The sequence below is a fragment of the Mus musculus genome, chromosome 10, assembly GCF_000001635.26.
Source record: "Mus musculus strain C57BL/6J chromosome 10, GRCm38.p6 C57BL/6J".
Classification (NCBI taxonomy): domain Eukaryota; kingdom Metazoa; phylum Chordata; class Mammalia; order Rodentia; family Muridae; genus Mus; species Mus musculus.
In genome coordinates this window covers 5,325,755-5,349,188 of record NC_000076.6, presented here as the reverse complement: position 1 = coordinate 5,349,188, position 23,434 = coordinate 5,325,755, and the positions used below count along the sequence as shown (strand labels likewise).

At 40.2% G+C, this 23,434-nt stretch overlaps 1 protein-coding gene and 1 long non-coding RNA gene across 23 annotated transcripts in view; one reads left to right on the top strand and one right to left on the bottom strand.

Annotated features, from left to right (window-relative positions):
- Positions 1-23,434, top strand: part of Syne1 (spectrin repeat containing, nuclear envelope 1) — a 530,501-nt gene that overhangs the window by 201,504 nt on the left and 305,563 nt on the right. For 21 of the 22 annotated variants that reach the window (NM_001347732.1, NM_001347711.1, XM_017314047.2 and 18 more), the window contains 15 exons: positions 102-260; positions 440-648; positions 1,259-1,367; positions 2,204-2,368; positions 4,227-4,394; positions 5,667-5,831; positions 6,895-7,035; positions 9,804-9,964; positions 11,856-12,006; positions 15,551-15,778; positions 16,151-16,249; positions 18,850-19,037; positions 19,607-19,730; positions 21,707-21,873; positions 22,526-22,679. In NM_001347732.1, coding sequence (NP_001334661.1) covers positions 102-260; positions 440-648; positions 1,259-1,367; positions 2,204-2,368; positions 4,227-4,394; positions 5,667-5,831; positions 6,895-7,035; positions 9,804-9,964; positions 11,856-12,006; positions 15,551-15,778; positions 16,151-16,249; positions 18,850-19,037; positions 19,607-19,730; positions 21,707-21,873; positions 22,526-22,679 — 2,388 coding nt within the window. Of the gene's footprint in view, positions 1-101; positions 261-439; positions 649-1,258; positions 1,368-2,203; positions 2,369-4,226; positions 4,395-5,666; positions 5,832-6,894; positions 7,036-9,803; positions 12,241-15,550; positions 15,779-16,150; positions 16,250-18,849; positions 19,038-19,606; positions 19,731-21,706; positions 21,874-22,525; positions 22,680-23,434 lie in introns of those variants that run through there. The other variant, NM_153399.2, reaches the window with a different exon arrangement.
- Positions 20,316-22,312, bottom strand: Gm51757. The gene is made up of 3 exons (XR_003948824.1): positions 21,998-22,312; positions 20,970-21,113; positions 20,316-20,833 (listed from the first exon to the last, which is right to left on the bottom strand). It is a non-coding gene; the product is annotated as a predicted gene, 51757 (long non-coding RNA).

The following is a 23,434-nucleotide window of genomic DNA, read 5'->3' as shown; positions in this document are numbered from 1 at the left end:
GACATAAGAGAGGACAAGTTTAGAACATGTTGGCATCTCAACAGAGCACATGCCTAGCCAGAAGACCCATTGTTGTTTTCTGGATCTTTCTGTGGCTACAGGATCTTCAGGGAGAAGCGCCTTATCATTTGCTCCATCTGAAAATCGCTGTGGAGAAAGACAGATTCTCAGCTGCTGTGGAAGAGTGCAGAGCTGAGCTGGAGCAAGAGACCAAGCTGGCTCCTCAAGAAGGCAGCGAGAAGATCATAAAGGAACACAGGGTATGTGCCACACCATATAAAGTGCATAACTCCATAAAGATATTTAAAGATACGATGGTCTGAGGAATATGGTTGCATTGTCGGTTCTCTCTATAAATCTGACTTTGATTTTTCTGTGAGAATATAGACATGTTTCAACCCTTATCACCAAGGTAGTGAAACTGTTTATCATGTCTTAGGTTTTCTTCAGTGACAAGGGTCCTCACCATCTCTGTGAGAAGAGACTACAGCTCATAGAGGAATTGTGTGGGAAACTCCCCGTCCAGGACCCAGTAAGGGACACATGTGGAGCCTGTCACACAGCTCTCAAAGAGCTCAAAGCTTCCATTGACAACACTTACACAATGCTCGTGGATGACCCAGACAAGTGGAAGGACTATACCAGCAGGTACTGGGGCATCTCCAGAGAAGGCTCCAGTCTGTCTTAATTCTTTCCATCAGAGATTATTATAAAGCAGGGGATGGTGTACATCTTGTTTCAGGCAATAAGAATATCAGATTGCTTTAATCTTAACTGTGCTTTGCTTTTCTATAAATGTACTTCATTTCTAAAAATCTATCTATCTATCTATCTATCTATCTATCTATCTATCTATCTATCTATCTATCTATCTATCAAATTGTTTTTTAAATGGGTTTCCATCCAAAGCAGGGTCTGAATTTCATTTCAAAATAACCCATCTTTCCTTGAGGTCAAATAATCCCATTGTTCTTCTTGTGCTGGCCTCTGTTGGTTAATGTCACTCTAGTGAGACATATGAAGCCAGACCTCGATGGCTCCTTCCCTCTCAGGCCCTGAGACATATCCTTGTCCTCAGCTAAGCTCTCTTATCGACTTTAGATATTACCACTCTTGCCTTGGGCTTCATGTTAAAGTTCCCAGGAAAGGCCATCTATGTGATTGTCATTTGTTCTACTCCCATGGATTCAAAATAGAAACTGTATCTCACCATCACGGGCTTCACCCCTTTCCTAATAAAATGCTTGTGTGGTTTCAGGTTTTCTGAGTTCTCCTCTTGGGTGTCTGCAAAGAAGGCATGTTTGAAGAAAATCAAGGATGAGCCCATTGACACTGGCAACCACGACGAGGTTAAGCATATGGTGGATGTAAGTTCCGAGCTGGTCATTGCTAGAGGAAAATTTCCAATAACTAAATATTTGTAGTGTAACTGACTACTTTGGTTGGTTGGTTGATTAGTTTGTTTGTGTGTGCACACACACACCGAATCTATAAAAAATAGGCTTCTATATTTCTTTAAAGACAATATCTCTTTATATTAATGTGGTGAAGTGTAGGTTTTTCCCCCATCTATAAAGCTGTTGATAGCTTTGAGATTTAAGCCCTCTTAGGGATATCTCTAAAGCAGCTTTACTTCCTGGGAAAAGTTGGAGAAGGAAGCAGCATGCATGATCGTATAACAGCATAGACTTAAAAATCACCACAGGAAACGAGAATGCTATGTGTTTCTATACAATACAGTTTTATCTAGACAACTTGAACACCCAGAGGTCGTAGGGAATTCCTTGATTATTCTGTTGTCGGGCTGGACTGGCTCAGTTCAGTTGCTTTAGAGGCCACAAACCCAGCCAAGGTAACAGAGCTCCAGATCTGAATATTGTGTTTATTCTGTGACTAACACACAGCAGCCTTCTGTCTTATCAAGGCCTTCACCTGGTATACAGAGACTAGAGTATGATTTTCCTTCAGCATTTCTAATCCTTGAAAGTCACATGCCTACTATGAAAGAGCTTTGTCTTTCTGCCCCTGTCTTCTGGCCTCCTTTTTCTCCTCTGATTAAGTCATATAGTTGCCCAAGGTACTATTTGTGAACTCAATAACATTACTGAATACATACATAAAAATAGGTTTATGCACAAAACCCCCCAGCTTGATCATGATTTGTGACAACTCTTCGTTATTAAAAAGTGTCCTTTCATTCCAGGAGATCAGAAATGACATTACCAAGAAAGGAGAGAGTCTCAGCTGGCTGAAATCCAGGCTTAAGTATTTGATTGATATTTCTTCAGAGAATGAAGCCCAAAAGCGAGGAGATGAGCTGGCAGAATTATCAAGCTCTTTCAAGGCTCTTGTGGCATTACTGTCAGAGGTATGTCATTTACAGTGATAAACAGCATCCTGGGGAAGAAGGCTGAAAAGTCATCTTTGTTTTGGTTACATAGCTTAGCAAGTAGTTTTATAAAGAAAGCATAGTTACTTATATGAAGAGCGTTCGGAAAGATGGGCAGGATGCTTGATTTAAGAAAAATGCTACTGCCTGGGTAGTTCAAGTTAAAGAACTATGTCTAAAGTCCAAAGATGGTCAGCCAAATGATGTTTGTGGTCTTACTGAGAACATCATTATTTCATGGCCATTTAAGGACATATTTCAAAGTTTAGGGGAAATGGTTTGAGAAGCCCAGTATAATGATGATAGCTATAATCCTAGCTGATGCAGGAGGGTAGGAAGTTCAAGGATAATCTGGTCTGAATATAACAAGCTCAAGACTAGCCTAAGGGACAGAGAGAGGCTTATGTGGGGGGTGTAAAAAGAAAGAGCTATGCTTAGACGTCAGAGAAACCCAGCAATGGAGCTAAAACTTTATATATAAACTTCCATATCATCTTAAGTTTTTTATTCAATGTCTCTAGGCCCCAATTTCCTTCCTTTTAAAGCAGAATTTAAAATACATCAATAAAGCAGTAACAAAGACTAAATTCAGTACTTTAGGTTAAGAACTTGGAAGTGTATTGAGACAGATAAGTCTTCATTAGCTGCTAACCAGTAATAATAACTTGTTCTAAATTTAATATGCGTCACAACGGAATGAGCTATATTCCATGATAGGATAAAGTATTTAAACTTTCTGTCTGTTAGGGCTGCTTCCACTCACTCAGTGTGCAAGTAGGAAGGTTAAGAAGGCAAGAGGGAACAAGTCTAAAGCTCAAGGGTTTGTGAGAGGGAAGGTAGTATAGAACAATAAAGTAGTTTTGGAAGAACATTTTCAACAAATGTTCTATCATTTTCTTCACGATTTTTCTCCCCTATTGGTTTTAAATAGTATGGGCTCAACACTTTGTATAAGGTATTATTACTGCCAGAGTTTTTATGAGAATATAATCAAAGAACCCCAAGATATGAAGTATAAAACAGATAATTTATTGTCCTGCTTTTGCTAATGAGACATGCACATTTTTCTATTCTTAATTTTAGAACAGATTTTTTAATAGGGTGCAGAATACTGTCCAATGAAATGAATTTTCAGTTCCTCCAAGTGGCTATGCTATTGAACTACAATCAAATAAGATTCAACACTATGCAAAAGCATGGGAATCATGAATCTGGCTTTAACTGTTGAGACATAGTTTATATATGCATTTAGAATATGTAATATATCATCACCTTGAATGGAGCAATTTCATTGAAGGCATAAATTGTGAAGTTATGAGTTCTTGAGATGGAATGTATATGGTGTGATAAACAGAGTTGTTTCATATATTTGAAACTAAGACAATAGACTCCAAGTCTCTCACAAATACAAAATTTGCATGTGTGAATTAACTGAAGGACTAATTAGCTTAATTAGAGACGTTATTTCTGGGAGCCTGGTGCAGCAGTTAAGTGCACAGGCTGCTCTTTCCCAGGGCTGAGTTAGGTTCTGAGCACCCATGTGGCAGCATACAACATCTGTAACTCCAGCTCCAGGGAATCTAATGCCCCTTTCTGGCCTCTGTAAGCACAAGGTATGCATGTAATGCAGAAATACATTCAGGCAAAACACTTAATCACATAAGATAAAAATGAATACATAAAAACTTTAAGCCATTTCACAATGTGTTACTAAAAGGCATATCACTATATAGCTTAGCTGTAGGCAAGGTCAATTTGTCACCTCTCCATGTAAAAATATCCCACAAACTTTGCTAAATAGCTTGTGATTTACTCCTTTTCTTCTATAACAATTTAGGTCGAAAAGCTTCTAAGCAACTTTGGAGAATGCGTTCAGTACAAGGAAATCGTGAAAAGTTCCCTTGAGGGGTTGATATCGGGCCCCCAAGAAAGCAAGGAAGAGGCTGAGATGATCCTGGACTCGAAAAATCTGCTTGAGGCACAGCAGTTGCTCCTGCATCACCAGGTAGAGACCTCTTTGTTCACCACATGCTCAGTGTGGACAAGAGATGAAGAATAGGTTCTGAGGCTGGGGGATGAAGAAGGGGAAAGGAGAAGGAACTGGGCTGATAGCTCAAAGCACTTTGCAGTTCTGTGCTCTTCTTTCTCTGATAAGCATTGCATGTTTCTGAGCACCCTGGAGAACAAATTCCTAGATGGTTTTTGCTCTTGCAAAAGGTTAAAACTAAAACCAAAAGAATTATATGTATGTATATATGTGTGTGTATGTAGATATGTATCTATATATGCATAAATGTATATATGTATTATGAATGTGTATATATGAATGTATGCATATATATATAATTATGTGTATATGTACATGTGTATATGAATGTATAATAGGTATATATATGTAAATATGTATGTGCATATGTAAATTTGTATGGATATTTGCACATATTTACAATCAGCCTATTTTTTGGTGATTGAAAACAGGACCTTAATATTAAGCTCCAACTCTCCATTGAAGTACAAACCTATCCCCAATAATAAATTATTTTAATTTAGTTGCTTTCTGGCAGTCTGGTGCTAGACATTAAAATATATGTGAGGATGGAATATATTACTTATATATAAGTATACGTATATATGTTATACTTTCATATAAGTATATATATACAACTATGTGAATTTGTAGATATAATAACTATATATATATCAGTAGATTAACTATTCAAATATATACCCAAAAAGAAAAATTCTTAATATTTGCATTTGTAAATCACAGATGATAAAATGGAGTGGAACTTTTTAAAGACAAAAAACAATTATTTTAGGGCCATCAAATTAATTGTTTTACCAAAATATTTTTGAAGTGTTGCATATGTTCAATGTTCTCCAACTCTACGCACAATTAAAATACTAAAGCCAAATTATTTACACCTTGACCATTCAGAACATAAGCTAATGTTTAAGTAACAACCGTCTTTGACTGATTCATGGTTCCTGATATTAATGTTTTAACTGTTCAAGCCCACACCTTATAAGGCTTTGCCTTCTACACCTCTGATATTAGCATGCTTAGAGCCCTGCATAGCTGCAAAGAGACTAAAGTTTATAAGTCTGGTGATGTTGGTGCATGCCTTTAATCCCAGCACTCAGGAGCTAAGGCAGGTAGATCTCTGTGAATTTGAGGCTAACCTGGTATACAGAGTGAGAGTTCAAAGGTAGCCAGGGCTACACAGAAAAACAAAACCAAACAAATTATATTCACCTATTGAACAACTGCTTCCAGCAAAAGACAAAGATGATCTCAGCAAAGAAGAGAGACCTCCAGGAGCAGATGGAGCAGGCACAGCAGGGTGGGCAGGCAGGCCCAGGTCAAGAGGAGCTGCGGAAGCTGGAGAGCACCCTCACAGGCCTGGAGCAGAGCAGGGAGAGGCAGGAACGTCGCATCCAGGTAGGGCTGGGCTGGCTGGCAGGAGCTGGCTCAGCGATGCTCAGACTGGATTGACTTGCTGTCTGCAGCAAGAGCCTGCATTCACCTCTGCTGCTGATGGTGATAGTTTCTTAAGTACTTTACCTGGATTGGTTTTAGTCATAGCAGAAGCTTCTGGACACCTCTAAATGTTCTTGTAAACAGCATATTTTGCACATATAGACACTATCTCAGTTGCTTTTCTCATTGCTGTAACCAAATACCCAACAAGAAGTGGTTTAAGGGTAGAAGGGCTACTTGTGTTCAAGGGAATACATTCCATTGTGGTGAAAGAGGCAGGGGAGCAAAAGCAGGGGCTCACTGGGACTGGCTCCCAAACCTCAAGCCCTAGCCCCTAGATTCCCACTTCCTTCAGCAAGGCTCTATCCCCTAAAGTATCCACAACTTTCCAAGTCTGTCCCATCAGCTGTGGACCAAGTGTTAAACATATGAGCCAGTGGGAAACATTTCACCTTCGAATCACAGGGATGCTTAAGAAAGATTTGTAACTCATTCCTATGTCACAGGCAGTTCAATGATGGAACCAGGATGCGATGAACCAGGATTTCTCTGAATCCATGAACTTGCTCATATTGCTTCTCATGTCCAGGAAATCCAGCAGCCTCACCCAGCAGCCACACCTAAGCCACCTGTGCTCTGGGGTACTGTTGGCACACTGCCCTAAAAACGATTTTGGGTTTTTGCTACTTATTGCTCTTTCTTGACTCTATTCTTCCCTCTTGCTACCCCAACCTTCCTTGCCGATGATTGACAAGCTGTTTCTCCCTGATCACTTAGCTACATGTTATCACTGCATCTGTAGGGGCACAAGACTTTATGTCTGCCAGGGAACTCAGGACTCGTCTGAAAGCCTAGCGGGAAGGAAATGCTGTCAAAGACACCAGGCTCATCTTTAATTGTTGGCCTTGTTGTGTGATGTCACACAGGCTTAGGGAATGAATGGACGAGAAAGCTGCAGTGTATTAGGATCCAGTCTGGTCATTTGTAATGTGGCATGATGTGTGTTTACTTATTTCTAATTTAGGTCAGCTTGAGGAAATGGGAGCGGTTTGAGACAAACAAGGAGACGGTGGTCAGATATCTTTTCCAGACAGGTTCCAGCCACGAACGCTTCTTGAGCTTCAGCAGTTTGGAAAGCCTGTCATCAGAGTTGGAGCAGACAAAGGTACGCAACTTATTATTCTTATTACACATTTAATCAATTCTTCCTATTTATTGACAACCCACTCTTTTCTGCACACTGTGGAACGAGGGTGTAAGAAAGACTTACACCTTAAGAACTAAGATTTTCATGAAAGTGGGAAAATGTCAGTTCCAAACAGAGGTGTGTATAAACTGTCAGATCTCTGGAGGTACTGATATTCAGGGGTCAGTCAGAGGTGGAGGGCAGACAGATGATCCAGGAAGGAGGAACGCCATCAGGAGTGAAAGAGCTAGACATGATGCTTCAGTACTGTAGTGTGAGGTAAAGAGACACAAACTTGGAAAGCTGGCCAATGGTTCTAACAATGAACCCTCAAATATTACTCTCCAGGCAACACAGAGTTGGGTCATCAGAGAGTTCTTAAGAAGGCCACATAGCCAGAGTTGTGCCTCAGGACAGCACATGTCTAAGCAGATAAAGAAATCAGAAAGGATGAGAGTCTGGGGTGCTGGAGACAGAGTGCTTTCAGTGCCTTGCTATGTACTTAGAGACAGTGTCACACATGCATGTGGAATCGGCACTTCTGACCTCCTTTGGCCACCTTGCTCACTCTGCACTGTTCTTACATTACTATTCCACAAACAGCCCTTGGGTGGTTGCGCTGAGAGACATTGGCTTCTTCTGTGTGCTAGTGGGTGGTATGTTCACATGGCAAGGTTAAGTTAGATTTCATAACAGACATGGCCCAGCATGGATGTGAATGTTCAGAGAGGCCAAAGGTGGCTTGGGTAAGGAAGAGCAGAGCCTGGTTTTAGCTATAGCTCTACCTGGTGAAAGCCAGTGTTTTTCCTAATGTGTTCATGGATATTCATACATCATATTCTCTGGACTTGGTGATAGACACCATTCTATTTTTGTTTAACTTTGTTTTTACTAACCCTTTCCTGTTCTTTGAAGCACTTGCATTGCAATTTCCTGTGGGTAGTTCAGGTAAAACACTATATATACAGATATAGATATATATGTATGTGTGTATAGGCACAGCAACACTAATTGACACTTCTTATTGCATTTGTAAAATCTGAGGAATTAATAAAACTGAGATTTGTGGCCTTCAGACCTGGGAGTGTTGCGGGTCATAAGTGAGTCATAAGTCTTAAGTTGCTGGTCAGATAGTCATAAGTGAGGTTCAGTGCTGTGACCTCAGTGAGCATCATACTTCAGGTTGCTCTACATCTCTGTGCCGTAAGGAAGCTCTGCCAAGCTTTATCTGAACCACAGGTGACTTCTCTGCCACAATAGAGATGCTCAGTTGACACTATTAAGTCTCTCAAGTATTCTATGTTGAAGTTTTAGCTTTTATGGTTATTATAATGACTTTCAGAATGATCCTTGGGAGTACAGTCTTAGATGGTAGTGCAGATGGTACAGTCTTGTACGGAGGGTTGCTTTGAGGGGCAAGCTGCCTTTTACCAGTGCTTACACAGCAGCTCTGTGCTGACTGTTTAAAGGGGGAAGCTGATGAACATATAAGGCGCTTGTCAGATTTTCTTGCATGAGAAGAAATAAGACGTTAATTCTCTTCACTTGGGGCTATCACCAATGTTTATCTTTTCTAATTTGATATTCAACATGATTTACCTGACAAAATGCAAGTAGCATCTAGAACATAGCAGAGCCTCATACAAATTAAAACCTTTGAATTAAAATAGATCAGAGTTGCTGAAAAGCAGCAGGTAAAATAAGTCAGGTTTTTTTTGTTTGTTTGTTTGGTTGTTTCTTTGGTTGGTTGGTTGGTTTTTGTTTTGTGTTTGTTTGTTTGTTTGTTTGTCAGTCTGAAATATGGGAAAGTGATAAATGGTACCTGCTATTGTATGGCACTTCAAAATGAATCTGCTGGTGGGTGCCAAGTCCTCATCCAGGAAAATATGATGTGTACATTTCACACTCACACAAAAGAGCCTGAAAAGTTATCCAACAAAGTGGGCAAACCAGTGGTTCACAATTGTAGCACAGGCTTGACTCTTTCCAAACGAGGCTTTGCTAGGACTGAGGGTATGGCTCAGTTGGAAGAGTGTCCACCTAGCACACGGAAGCCCTGGGCTGGGGTCCTCCACTGGCAAGCCTAGTATAATAGTGTATGCCTAAAATCTCAGTGCCTAGGAGGGAGAGGCAGGAGGATCCGCTCAGTCTCAGAGAGTGACCTGGTTGGCTTACATGAGCTTCGGTCTCAGTTGCAGAGCACGAGTCCTGAGTTTCTTCCTATCATGTGTGTGTGTGTATACATTAAATAAGATTCTGCAGCATTAAGGACACACTATATTACTTCTCAAGGAACTAGTAACTTCTTCCTACAGAGAAAAATATATAAGAAAATCCCTAATGTGTTAGACAAACTATCCCTCTGTTAGGGAAACAAATGCATTAGTTGGCCCAGAAATCTACTGTCCCTATGATTAAAGGACCAAGAACTGCAGGTTATTTTGGCTGGTAGAAAATAAACATATTCTGAGGATAAATGAATAACTATAAGAATCTTAGAACTCAGAATGATAAACCCAAATGAGGAAAGTGTGGAAAACCTATTTTACAAAACTAGTAGAAACATTTTAATCAAACTACCTAAGTTAGCCTGCAGAGTATGAGTCTGTCTTAGCATTAAGAGCAGTATATGGCCATCCCTTGGTCAATCTCCGTGGAATATGCTGTTGACTTCAGTGCACCACCCAAGAGTTTAAAATGCTTACCTAACAGTTCCGCCATCTTTGTTTTGTTTGGTTTTTCCCTAGGAGTTTTCTAAGAGGACGGAAAGCATTGCCACCCAGGCTGAGAACCTGGTCAAGGAAGCCGCAGAGTTGCCGCTGGGGCCCAGGAATAAGCGTGTGCTTCAGCGGCAGGCCAAGTCAATCAAGGAGCAGGTCACAACCCTGGAAGACACGCTTGAAGAAGAGTATGTGCTTCACCACTTCTAAACGTTCCTCTCTGAGATAAAATCCCAATAGTGTCTCCTGTGTCTTCTATATTCCAGTCTTTCCAAAATCTCAAGGTGTCATCTTTATGTTTCAAGCTCTCTCAAGGAAGCAACTCAATTTAAAAGAAAAGTATCCTCACTCCAAGAACTGGTATCAATAATAACAAAACTATACGAGGGATTTGGTGTTTGCATCTTGATATGGAATATTCATCACTAAGCCATATCTATTCATTTCTGTGGCCTTCACATAATACAGGGACAACCTAAAAACTAACCCACAACTTTTTTTGTTTTTTTTTTTTTTTACTATTTTATTATGTTGTCACCTGTTAGAAGTGGAGGTTTTCTGAGAGCATAGATTCTAGGTCTAAGCACACACTATGTACAATATATGTCTCAGAGTCAAAGCTTGTATGTCCATAGTGCCTCTGTATTCAAACTACCATGGATTAATATAACCCTTCCAGAAATTACCTGCAAAACTCTACCTTGCTTTTAAACATGAAATATTTATCTGAAATGAAGAAACAATCTCTTGTGTCCCTGGAAAATCCTTCTCTAGAGTTTAAAGAACACAAGCTTTTGATATCATTGTCAGTATTTCTTAAAATGGTACTGCTAACGTTTTTATGTAGCAACACATTGAATACTAGTCTATGACTCTCAAGAAACAGGACTGTACTTGCAAGAGGGTTTTGGGGAGGTGAAAACTGTTTCTAGTACTCTTGGGGCCTTGCATTCAACATTTTATATTTGCCTAAATTTTAAATTTTGATCAACATTTTATTTGCAACCAATTCTGACTTTAAACTTTGACAACATTATATTTGATATCCCCCACCAAATTCTGTAAACAGCAAATCTCAGAATATATTAGAAAATAGGCTGTTTCTAAAAGGATTAGAATATCCAGTTGAAGCTAAATTTTATGTAAAAAAAAAAAACTGAACTATAAAATAGATTGCATTTGCCTTTCTTACACTGCTAAGTGCATTAGACATAAACAGGGTAATAATCTTCGACTGTGACACTATTGAATTTGACAATCAATTGATGTCATTATTTGTTCTTGGCATCGAGTGCCTTTTATGATCAGGTATAACGTCCCTTCATCCAAGGACATCAGTTAATTTAGTGCTAAAGTGTTACTTTTTTAGTTTCTTCTAAACTGAAAACCATGTTTACTGGGTTATGTTATGTATTCAGAGCTAGAGTCGTATTTGTCAGACTTACTGCACAGAGATGTTGTCTATAAATAAAGAACTCATGAGCAAGAGTTTAGGAAAGTCTTTTGGAATCAGGTGATCTGTGGATAGCTGAGAATGTGGTAGGTCACAAACCAAAGGCTTCGCTGAGCAGGTGAGAAGAGGTGCTTCCCTGTAGCCTGCGACTACACCATGGTTCTACCTTGATTCACAAGTATGTACTTTACCAAAGGATTTTAATATAAAGTGTTCCAACGGCGCCCCACCTTGAAAGCAAAGGCAATAGATAGAACTATCAAATCCCGGAAGCTATGCTGGGAGAGCTCCCTATTCTGAGTTCTAAAGATGGCTGCTCCTCAGCAGAGCTGGTTCATGCTGGTTCATGCCCTTTGGAGACAGCACAGTTGAATTCATTGTGCACACTGACACTAACAGCCTAGCACTTGCACTGCCTTCCCCTGAGCACATTCCCAGAAGAGACAGGGGGGCTGGGGTCAGATAGACAACTCTTCTCAAGTGTGTGTGCTTTCCTGCTCCAATGGTTCACGCTTGGAAGGAATCAAATATCCTCAAACCCTTTCACCTGGTGATGCACAGAGGGGAAAATGTCTTGCTATTCTTAATGGAGATACTGCATTTTAACTCAATTTGGTTAATTTTAGTATTAAAACCATGGAAATGGTGAAATCCAAGTGGGATCATTTTGGCAGTAATTTTGAGACCCTGTCCATCTGGATATTGGAGAAAGAGAATGAACTCAGTTCCTTGGAAGCGTCAGCATCTGCCGCGGATGTGCAGATCAGCCAAATCAAGGTGACCTGCACCCACGTTATGTTACTCTCTCTTCCTTTAAGAACATCTTTCTTAGATTTGTATCACCCAAAGCTCTCTGATCCCAGGACAGATCTTCCGTTCTTCTGTGGCTCTTTTAAGTTAAATTCATGCCAAGCTTAGAGCTCATGATTGATGACATTGTGTGTTGTGTATCTGACTTACAGATTCAAAGTCAATATTGTGTGCAATATCATTAAACTATTTTTATGGTTGCATTATTCTTTTCCTTGATTTTGGTTTGATGCCCATGTAGTGCCCTGGTTAAATGTTTATACATCATGAAATGTATACAAAATCTACCACTGTCCTTTTTCAGAAACATTCCAAATGTCAGACTCAAATATTAGCTGCCAGGTGTGGTGGCACATATATTACCCAGAAATCACAAGGTAAAGGGTGGGAAGACTGCCATAAGTTCAAGCTCAGCCTGATTTACCCAGTGAGTCCTAGGCCCAGCTGGGGTAAAGAGTGAGATTCTGAAGAACAAAAGAAAAAAGAAACAGCAAAAACCCAACAAAACCAACAAAACCACCTCTGCCTTCTAAAAATGCATTAATGGAACTTACCCTTACTGACCAGAAGGGGGAGGTAGAGAATCTATCCTTTCTTTCCCTCTCCTCTCTCCTCTCCTCTCCTCTCCTCTCCTCTCCTCTCCTCTCCTCTCCTCTCCTCTCCTCTCCTCTCCTCCCCTCCCCTCCCCTCCCCTTTCCTTTCCTTTTTTCTCTTTTCTCTTTTCTCTTTTCTCTTTTCTTTCTTTCTTTTTTTCTCTTTTCTCTTTTCTCTTTTCTTTCTTTCTTTTTTCTCCTTTTTTCCTATAGAGAAAGCTATTAGACCTGGTTAGTTGCTGTATTCTTTTCACTTATGATCTCCCTGCCTGGCAGTCTTTCTGATGCCTTAGCTTTCCAGCTGTTAAATGAACTACAAATATGGGTTACCACTGACCATCCTAGTAAAGAAGTTAAAAAATGTGGGGTGTAAGAATTGAGATTGGAGTGATCATCCTTCACTTAATACAAACATACTCACACACACACACAAACACAATCACACACTCACACACACACTCACACAAACACAATCACACATTCACACACACACACACACAAACACACTCACACTCAAACACACACATGCACATACACACACTCACTCATACACATTCACACACCCTTTCACACACACACACACTTACACACACACACACTCTCTAAGAATTTGCTTTATGTAGTCAATATATTTTGATCATATCTTCCAGCTACTCTCCCTTCTAATTCCTTCCAGAACCCCTACCACGTTCTCCTTCTCAACTTTATTTCCCTGTTTAAATATACACCCTCTGTTTTATACAATTTCACACCACACAGGTTCAGCCACTTCCTTCTGCTTGCTCTCTTCATTTTTTTAAAAGTGGGAAACCCTTTTGCCATTGCGTCCTATTAATAATAAAATAAATGCCAAGTCGAGGACACATTTTACACTGTCACTCGGAATATGTGGGACCATGTGCATGGCGGGAGGGGCAAAGGTCAATATGCTGACTGCTGCTCTTGCTCATCAGGCATCCTGTGCAACGGGACATCCATAGGATGCCGCAAACACGGCCTGCTGTCTTCTGTCCTGTCTAGGAAAGCAGCTGCCGAGCCCTAAGATAAAATTCACGAAGTATTTTAACGTTTTAATAAAAACCTCTCACTTAATCATTTTCACTAAATTCTCAGGAAAAGAACATTTCCTTAGAATTCCCACCACTTTTAGATCATTTGGTCTCAAATCTTTTCCTTTCAATAATTAACAAATGCTTTATGACTTCTGAACTATAAAATTGATTAAATGTCGTGCCATGCCTCAGAAGAGTTAGAAATATTTAATACATTTGACACATCCAAAATAGCACTTCAAAAATGATCTGAAATACATTAAATAAATATAAATAGCAAAAAAGATATTTGTCAGCAGAAGCAACAATGGAGTGGAGCACAACAGGCTTCACTGCAGAGGGTTCATATTCTAATTCCAAACGGATGGAATTTGAGTCATTACACTTTTCAGAATGGTTAAAAATACATTCACAATATCATTTTCACTTTAAATCAAGCTTATAGTAAAAATTAATGGAGCTTTATCATGTCTATAAAGACAATCTCAGACTATTCTTGTTCATCATCATATGAACAATGTTGATAAATAGCAACAGCATATTCTAGGCTCACCTTCCATCTTTTCTCTGATAGAATATTTCTTCTTTTGATCACAATCTCATGATCAAACTTGATTCCTGTGGTCGTGAATTTGTAGATGTTGTGAGTGCATCTGAGAACTCATAACTTTGTTCTTAGTTAAGATTCTTTCTGTTACATGCTGCAATTATGTAGACAAATTATTAACACATTCAATGCTATATACATTTTGAACCTATGAGTATTTTGTTTTCAAAACAGAATTTGATAAGACAGAAAAAGGAGCAGAGAGTCTATGAAAAAAATAACAAATATCTAGCTGGTACTCTGATGCAGCCATGCATATGAAAAAGAGAACTTGAAAAGGTCATGCCAAGTGGGCCTTAAGGTGGCATAGCCCCTTTCCAGTTGTCTCATCTTGACCAAGATCACAAATGTATTTTTCCTAGGGCAAAGGTGTCTTCCATTTACTTGAGTCTGAAACTTGATATAATACTTTTACATTATTTTGTTTTATTTGTACCATCCCTTGGAGAAATGACTTTCCTTTTCTCCAATTATAAGACCCCACCCTCCACCACTGCTGCTCACACATATGCTCACACAGCCTCAGTAGCTCTCAGATCTTTTCCTACATTGGCTACTATTCTATAAAGTGTCTTTTCTTTCCCAAATTTAATGGGTGATATGCACATTATTCTTTCTGTTGACTACCTAGCCAGTGAAGAAATCAATGAGTTCCCAGGCAATATGAGAATTTACCAGATATTAAAATTCTTAGACAAGGTGTATCTGTTTCCCAGTGATGGGCTAAGTATGCTCAGGAGTTGTATAGTGGGATACCACTGGCCTAAGGAACAAATGATAAATCATCAAAAGCTGTTTTCATGTGTGAGTGCAAAAGGGTTTAGCAAATGCAGCATACTCTATTGCCTTTGGAAAAATTAAATACATGCAAACATTACTATTCCTGTGAGCGCCTGGAACACACCACTTCCACACATCAGCTGAAACATTTGATTAATAAGGAAACAACATACTTGTCTGTCTTCAGTGTCACCATGAAAGCCCAAGGACAGCTTCTTGCTTATTTCTCTGTTCTCGCCTTCCAGCCAACACGGCCACCATTGCTATGCATTTCTTATATGTTTCTGTGCATCTGTTCACCCCAAATGAGGTCAGGAAGCAAGTGGAATTGTTTCACAGCTGCTCGGCCCCCACCTGAGTATGTCTGGATACCAGTTAACCAAACCGTCCCCATAGTCTCTGCTCTAGGTTCTGTACTTTGTGAAGGTGAGCCTGTTCAGCTCATGTTGAAATAATTCTTTTCTTGTTTTAAATATTAGGTCACAATTCAAGAAATAGAAAGTAAAATTGACAGCATTGTAGGGCTAGAAGAAGAAGCCCAGTCCTTTGCCCAGTTCGTCACCACGGGAGAGTCTGCTCGCATCAAAGCCAAGTTGACACAGATAAGAAGATACTGGGAGGAGCTCCAAGAGCATGCACGGGGTCTGGAAGGGACAATTCTGGGCCACCTATCACAGCAGCAAAAGTTTGAAGAGAATCTGAGAAAGGTAAGTATTGGTCCAAGTAAACTTAAGTTACATATTTAGTATTATATGGAAGTGCAGTGAACATTCCAGAAAGGGAGAAATAAAGAAAGACCACCTGCAAATAACCCAACAAATGGTTACTATCTGGGTTCAGAATTATTTATATGGCGCCTTTGGGAAGAGATGTACAAATGCCATTACACATTGCGTTAAGGTTAAGTCTTAACACATTTTCTTTCAAATAAGATGTGTTGGTTTTTAGATTCCAAAGATGCATGATCTTAGATTGTGATAAAATCATTCCGAACAGATAGGTTGTCCTCTTCTCAACAACCTTCTCTGCCTTGTTATGTATCCTAAATTATTTTTATGTCCCACCATTTTTTATTTTAGATCCGGCAATCTGTGTCTGAATTTGCAGAGAGGCTGGCTGATCCGATTAAAATATGTTCCTCAGCTGCAGAGACGTACAAAGTTCTCCAAGAGCATATGGTGAGAGTGCACTGCTACATCTTTTCATATTTATCCACTCAAAAAAATTGGATACTCCTACTTGAAAGGAAAATAGTAAATATTTCAAGAGTTAAAGCTGGAAATATTTTATGTTAGTTGAGAAATTAAACGGTCCAAATATATTCATTTGTTGTTACAAGACACCCAAGTATGCAAATGAGTTTCCATATATATATGTATATATACATATACATAAAGATAATATATATATAATATATATTTTATAGATATGTCTATATTTACTGGGATGAGAAGATGGGTCAGTAAGAATCTGTTGGATCCCAAGCACCCACAGATAATCAGGGCACGTACAGTGGCCTCCTGTAACATGCAAGAGGCAGAGACAGGAACACAGGGGCAAGCTGGTTAGCTAGACTACAGAGCTATTCATTCCGTGTTCAGAAGAGAGCTTCCCTCAATTAACCGAACAAAGAGTGATTGAGAAAGACACACAACCTCAAATTTGAGTTTCCATATTTATACACACATGTGACTACACATGCAAACACACTCTTGCATACCACAAAGGCACACACACACACACCATTGAGAGATATATCATGTGTAAACGTGCATATATATCATGTACGATTTCTCTTCTCATCAGAATATGTGATGTTTTCAGACTAGCTCTTTAATGACTCTCTTTTCCCTTTGCCACCATTAAATGTGAAGGAGAATTACCATGTGCAGATCAGATTTTACATGCTGACAGTCACGTTTAGATGTGAGTCTGTCCATTCTAACAAGTTTCCGTGCTCTTTTGACCTGGCTTCTTAACTCCTGTTTATTGTCAATCTTCAGGAAGACAGTTGACAACCTTGTGAGAACATGGGGAAAGGTGCAAACAGAGAATCATGCACAAAGAGACACAAACAGGAAACATGTTGACTCATAAGCAAACCAACACTCACGGTCCCTACTTTGTGAGCATCATGCACACATATCTTTATTATAGAAAAAGGGAATGGGAGCAGAAAGTAAATGATTAACAATGCACTTCTGGATCTAGGCTGCTTGAATGTGTTCAGCAAGAAAGCTTCTCTATTATTTATATGTTTTAATATGAAGGAGAAGTAGAAAATTTCAATTTGATGAAATGATGTTAACATTCAACTAATGTTAAAATATGGGAAAAGATAGCATTAGTTTTTTTTAATATTTAGATTTTAGAAGAAAACATTTGGACACAAGTCATTCTTCTCTCTTGAGTTTCTGATGTGGTAAAAAAAAAACACAAAAGAATATAAATTGGATGTGTCAGGATTTTTATGAGGATTAATTTTTAAAGATTTAATTTTTATTTTTAATTAGTATATATGTGTATGGGGAGGTATTTGCATATAAGTGCTGTGCCAATAGAGACCAGAGTGGGCAGCAGAGTCCCTGGAGACAGAGATGTAGGCATGTGTGAGCTGCCTAGTATTGAGTTCTTTAAAAGGGCATTCCAGGGTCTTAACTGCTGAGCCATCTCTATCCATGAAATTAAATTCACACATGTAATGCACATAATGTAATACCTGCTACATTCTGAGTTCCTATATTACCAGTATCAGCATCAGCATCACCCCTGTATCACCAGTACCAGCATCAGCATCATCCCTGGCACCAAAACCCACATCTATGAATCTTTGTATATATTTCTGTAGATATAATAGCACCTTATATGTGGTTTTTGTAAGGGAAGAATAGGATTTTAAAGTTTCACATATTCAGCATCTAATGAATAATAATTTTCACAAATCATAATACTTTGAGGTTGCTTAAATGTACAGTCTCATGTTTCCTTTTTTTCCCCAATGTGTTATATCTTAGGCATGGTTTTGCCCTGAACATAGTTGTCATGACTTTTCTATAAATAAATAAATAAATAAACAAACAAACAAACAAACAAATAAATAAGCAAGCATTTGTTCCCAGGAGTGATATGGAGGTCAGAGGACAACTTACAGAAAACAGTTCCCTCCTGCATCAGGACTATCAAAGTCAGTCATTATGCTTGGTTGCAATCACATCTACCCAATAAGTTATCTCACCAGCCATAGCTTATATTCTTTTTTTTTAAAGATTTATTTATTTATTTTATGTAGCTGTTTTCAGAGATACCAGAAGAGGGTGTAGGATCTCATTAGAGATGGTTGTGAGCCACCATATGGTTGCTGGGTTTGAACTCAGGACCTTTGGAAGAGCAGTCAGTGCTCTTAACCGCTGAGCCATCTCTCCAGCTCCATATCTTTATACTCTTAACTGGGGAAATTCTATCTCCTTTCTTTTCACAGTCTGTGTCTTGCTGCAAACCATGGCAGGATGCTCTTCAGTACCATGGTTTGCCTTTGTGACTGAAGGCAAAGACTCTGTCATGAGGAGTCTCACTGGAAAATGGGCCCCACTTGTTCTTGCTGTTGCTGTTGTCCATCTGTCCCTCTCAACCACGGTCTTGACTTCTGGGATTTCAGTTACCTGAGGTCAATGACACTAAAGGGAAAAATTCTAGAAATAAATAGTTCATACATTTTAAATAATCTTCATGACTATAGGAAAAGACCCGACAGAATGAGTTCTCTCTGCTCTCTCTTCAGGATCTCTGTCAAGCCGTAGAGTCCCTCAGCAGCACAGTTACCATGTTCTCAGCCAGTGCCCAGAAGGCGGTAAACAGAGAGTCCTGCACCCAGGAGGCTGCAGCCCTACAGCAGCAGTACGAGGAGATACTACACAAAGCCAAAGAGATGCAGACGGCACTGGAGGACCTGCTGGCCCGCTGGCAGAGGTGAGCAGCTCTTGACTTACTCTCCAGGCTGGACAGGAGAATACAAATGAACTGTTCTGTAGGTCAATGGTTCTCAATCTTCTTAATGCTGAGACCCTTTAATCCAGTTCATGGTGTGGTGACCCTCAACCATAAAATGTCTTTCCTTGCTACTTCATGACTATACTTTAGCTACTGTTACAGATCATAATGTCACAATGTAAATATTTCTGGAGATCAAGGTTTGCCAAGGGGTCATGACCTACAGGTTGAGAACTGCTGCCCTAAGTGGTGGGAAATAATCATCCTAGGTATAAGACGAGTGAATTTGGATGTGTCCTGTGAGGCATTCATTGAGCCATGGACCTGAGAGCAGAGAGGAATCATGTGTATCTTTACATATTGTACAGATGTGAGGGTTGCCATGGAAATGAAGGAAACTTATCACTTTGATATGCAGGAATGCCACAGACATTGTGCCTCATTTGTGACAGGTCCTGTTGGACTTGGAGAGTTTTATCTCCTAGTGTCTCAGTTGAAATCTTATGATTTGTCTCCTCTCTCTCTCTCTCTCTCTCTCTCTCCTTTAGGTTGGAGAAGGGACTATCGCCCTTCCTGACCTGGTTAGAGCGATGTGAAGCAATAGCCAGTTCACCAGAAAAGGACATTTCTGCAGATAGAGGCAAAGTAGAAAGTGAACTGCAGTTAATACAGGCAAGTTCAAAGGGTGGGGGATGAGGACAGAAATGGAATGGTCTTGTGTGCTTGCATTTTAATGTTAATGTATTAATTAAATTTCTAAGTCCTTTAATTAGTTAACCATCCAGAAACCATTATTTGGCATCACTGAAACAAAGAGTAGTCTGGACTCACAGACACAATAGTAATGGGAACTTTGTGGTAACCTGTGACCTCAGTATCTTAGAGAAATCTCTAGTACACTGTTTAGCATCCGAATATCATTGGCATTCAAGGACAGTAGGTAGATGCAGAGACTTGTAGATAAGCTATATCAACAGCTTCAGGTATAATAGCTCTTCCTTTGAACAGATGTGATTTTTTTAAAACAAAAGGTGCTTTTTTGTAAGAAAGAATAGAATGTAGAAAAAAAATCAAGAGTGATTGTTGCTTTCAGGAACAACAGAAAAAAGAAAAAAATGAAGGCCCAACAGGAAGACAGAAAAAATGACATGGCTTAAAACATCCTTGAGAAGCCAATTTTCTAAACTGAAATAAAAAACACTTTTATTGTTGAAGTTGCAGACAATATGGATGATTTTCGTTATATTGATAATGTGTTTAGAGGGTGCTATCTGTGCCAGGAAAGACAGCAGGCAAAATTATTTCTAGAAAGAAATTTATTGTATGGTAGACTCATGACTTTCCCCACCTCTCTCAGTGTAGCTAGAACAGAGCAGAGGCCGGTTAGTTTTATATTGTTCCTAAAAGTCTTACCCAGGAGACCTCTGGTGTTCCAACCTACTGCCCGCCTTCTGCTTTTTTTCCTCCTTGACTTTGGAAGGATGCTGCGCCTCTGGTCTTTTCCTCTTCTACCTTGTGAAGGTGGAATGTTCTTCATCTTCCCTAAAGGTACTTTCCACAAAGCCTGTGACTGCCCTAGTGATGAAGGGACTCACAGCTCAGTTTGGTCCTTTTGTAAGTGTGGAACGGCAGTTTCAGAAAGAGAGGCACAGATCCACGCTCTGCTTTTGTGATGCTTCTGTTTGTCTCCCTGTTAACCCTTCCCTTCATTCAGTGAAGCAAAAGATATTGACCGGGTGCCTTCTGTGAGCCAGGTGCCACATCCGATACTGAAGCTGTAAAGTGAACAAGGTTTAGACACTGAGAGGACTAAGAGAGACCACAGGCCTCTGTCACAGGGTCAGAATACTGCAGTGTCAACCAAGTCTCCTCTGGGCTGTGGCCTGACAACCTTGCTCACCTCCTGCTTACCTCCTGCCTTGCTTCCCAGATGTCTTCTCTCAGGGTTCTCCTTAACATTGAGTCCAGCTTCACCTGGGGGTCTTCCCTGTGGGCACGGAAGGGTACTCCATCCTTTTTTTGGCTCTACAGTTTCGTTTGCATCGTGAGTGGGACCTTGAGGGGAAGCAAAAAGAAACAGCTTGATGAGCCTTTACTACCACGAAATGACTTCTCATATGTGACTATTTTAATTGCTGTCACTTTGCTGCTATCTTTGTCCTTTCTCCTGTTAGTAAGAGCCAAAGGTTTTATGTTGCCTGGGAGGACCCAACAAAGTTCACTGCCTAATTCATCAAAAATAAAACTAAAGCCGATGTATCACATAGAAATAAGATGAACAGCTCTTAAGTTCTTCAGTCCGGCCTAATAAAGTCTCTAAACAGAGCAACACCATATTCCCAGTGCCTGAAAGTGCATCTTGACTTGATCTCTTTTGCAGTAGATTTTCTTTGGTTCTCTTTGTCGACTCATTGTGAGAGAAACTCACAGCTCCAAAGTTGCCTCACCCTATACCCACCCAGACACTGAAAAAATCCTACAGAGCTTTCTATCATTTTAAAAATTGTGTTAAAGGTGGCCTAGAGCCAATGATAAAACCAAGCAACAAGAAGTCTCTGATCTTTCCCATGAGAATGCAAAGCCAGCCTCCAGGGGTCCTCTGGGTCAGTCTGGTCAGACTGAGACCTGACTTGCCTTCCATTCTTCAGGCCCTGCAAAATGAAGTCGTGTCCCAGGCCTCGCTCTACAGCAATCTCCTGCAGCTGAAGGAAGCCTTGTTCTCAGTGGCCTCCAAAGAGGACGTGGCGGTGATGAAGCTGCAGTTGGAACAGCTGGATGAACGCTGGGGAGACTTACCGCAGATAATTAGCAAAAGGTTGGTTCCTCACAGAAGGGCTCCTAATAATGTGCCTATGACTACAAGGCTGAACCCTGTGTTTCGTTTTGAGCTTATTTAACTCTGCTGTTCAAGGTCTGGTTCTGAAAGAAATGAAACCTACTTTATCTTTCATATTGAATCCAGGAATCCCTCAGAAGTGAACAGGAGGTAGTATGGAAACACAGCAAGGAATTCTCTAATCCAATCACAACAAGGAATTCTCTAGTCCAATCACAAGCCACATCCGGCTGTCCCCCTGAGCGTGGGCAATGGGGAGGAAGGGAGTCTGGGGTGCTTCTGGGAACTGGGCAAGGAAGGAAGAGGCTTAGACTGGAGCTGCGTGGGACAGAGCACAGGGAGAGGCACCACTCTGCATGTGCTGATGACACTGCTGGAGCAACGGGCACAGCTCAGATGTGGTTGAGGGGTGACTTGGTGGGGAAGCACGGAGGAAGTACACGTCATCAGAGTGGACAGTGGCTCACTGAGACCAAGAAAGAAAGACAGGGCGTAAGGCTTCGGGTTTCATCAGAGGTCTGGCTTCTCTGTGCATAACGGTTTTACTTTGCTCAGGATAGAAGATCCTTCTAGAAAGTATAACAGGAACCACTCTATTCATGGCCACTGAAAGCCCCTCTCTCCCCGACAGGATGCACTTTCTCCAGTCCGTGCTGGCTGAGCACAAGCAGTTTGATGAACTGCTATTTTCCTTCTCTGTCTGGATTAAGCAGTTTCTCGGCGAATTGCAAAGGACTTCAGAGATAAATTTAAGGGACCATCAAGTGGCTCTCACTCGGCACAAGGTAAAATGGATCCTCTCAAAATGGAAAATAGATATATTCAGAAAGGAGAGATTGTTGACTTTCACTGACCTGTGCAGATCTTGTGTGCTGACCTGGGATCTGAGGACTGGAGAGAAAGGGGCAGACTAGAGTCTGATGCTGTAGACAGCCTTCTTTCCATTTCAGTGGACTTGTATACACGAATGTAACAAAGAAAGCAATCAGGACAACATGTAAATAAGTGTCAGTAAGCACATACTAAATATTAACAGAGCAGCCCTTCCCAGAACTTCCTCAGGACAGACCAATTTAAACACAGTTGTCTCTCATGTTGTATAGCTCGTTTCTCAGAAAGCAGGACTGCGAGGCAGAAGGCCATATCCAGATTCAGGGCACACTGACCAGAATGGATTCTAGAGCTATGAGCTGACATGCAATAGGAATAAACATGCCTTATAAATTGAATATAAACGTTTGTCACAGGAGGCATGAAGTCACACCTTAAAACAACTCAGGGAACAAAATGCGCCTGAGGTAAAAGGCCCTCTGCCTTTATCCTGGCTCTCTCACAGGTCCCCAAGACATCGTTCAGCATGCACTATCCTTTTGACTGTGTTCTGACAAAAGTCTTTCATTCAAAGGGACAACATACTTAAATACATACATGACAATAATTTAGATTTTTTTATTTGAATGAAAGATGGCTAAATAATTGCCCTTATGGATCCAGCCCATGTGTGTGGCAGGTAAATTAAACAGATAAAAAGAATCCCTTC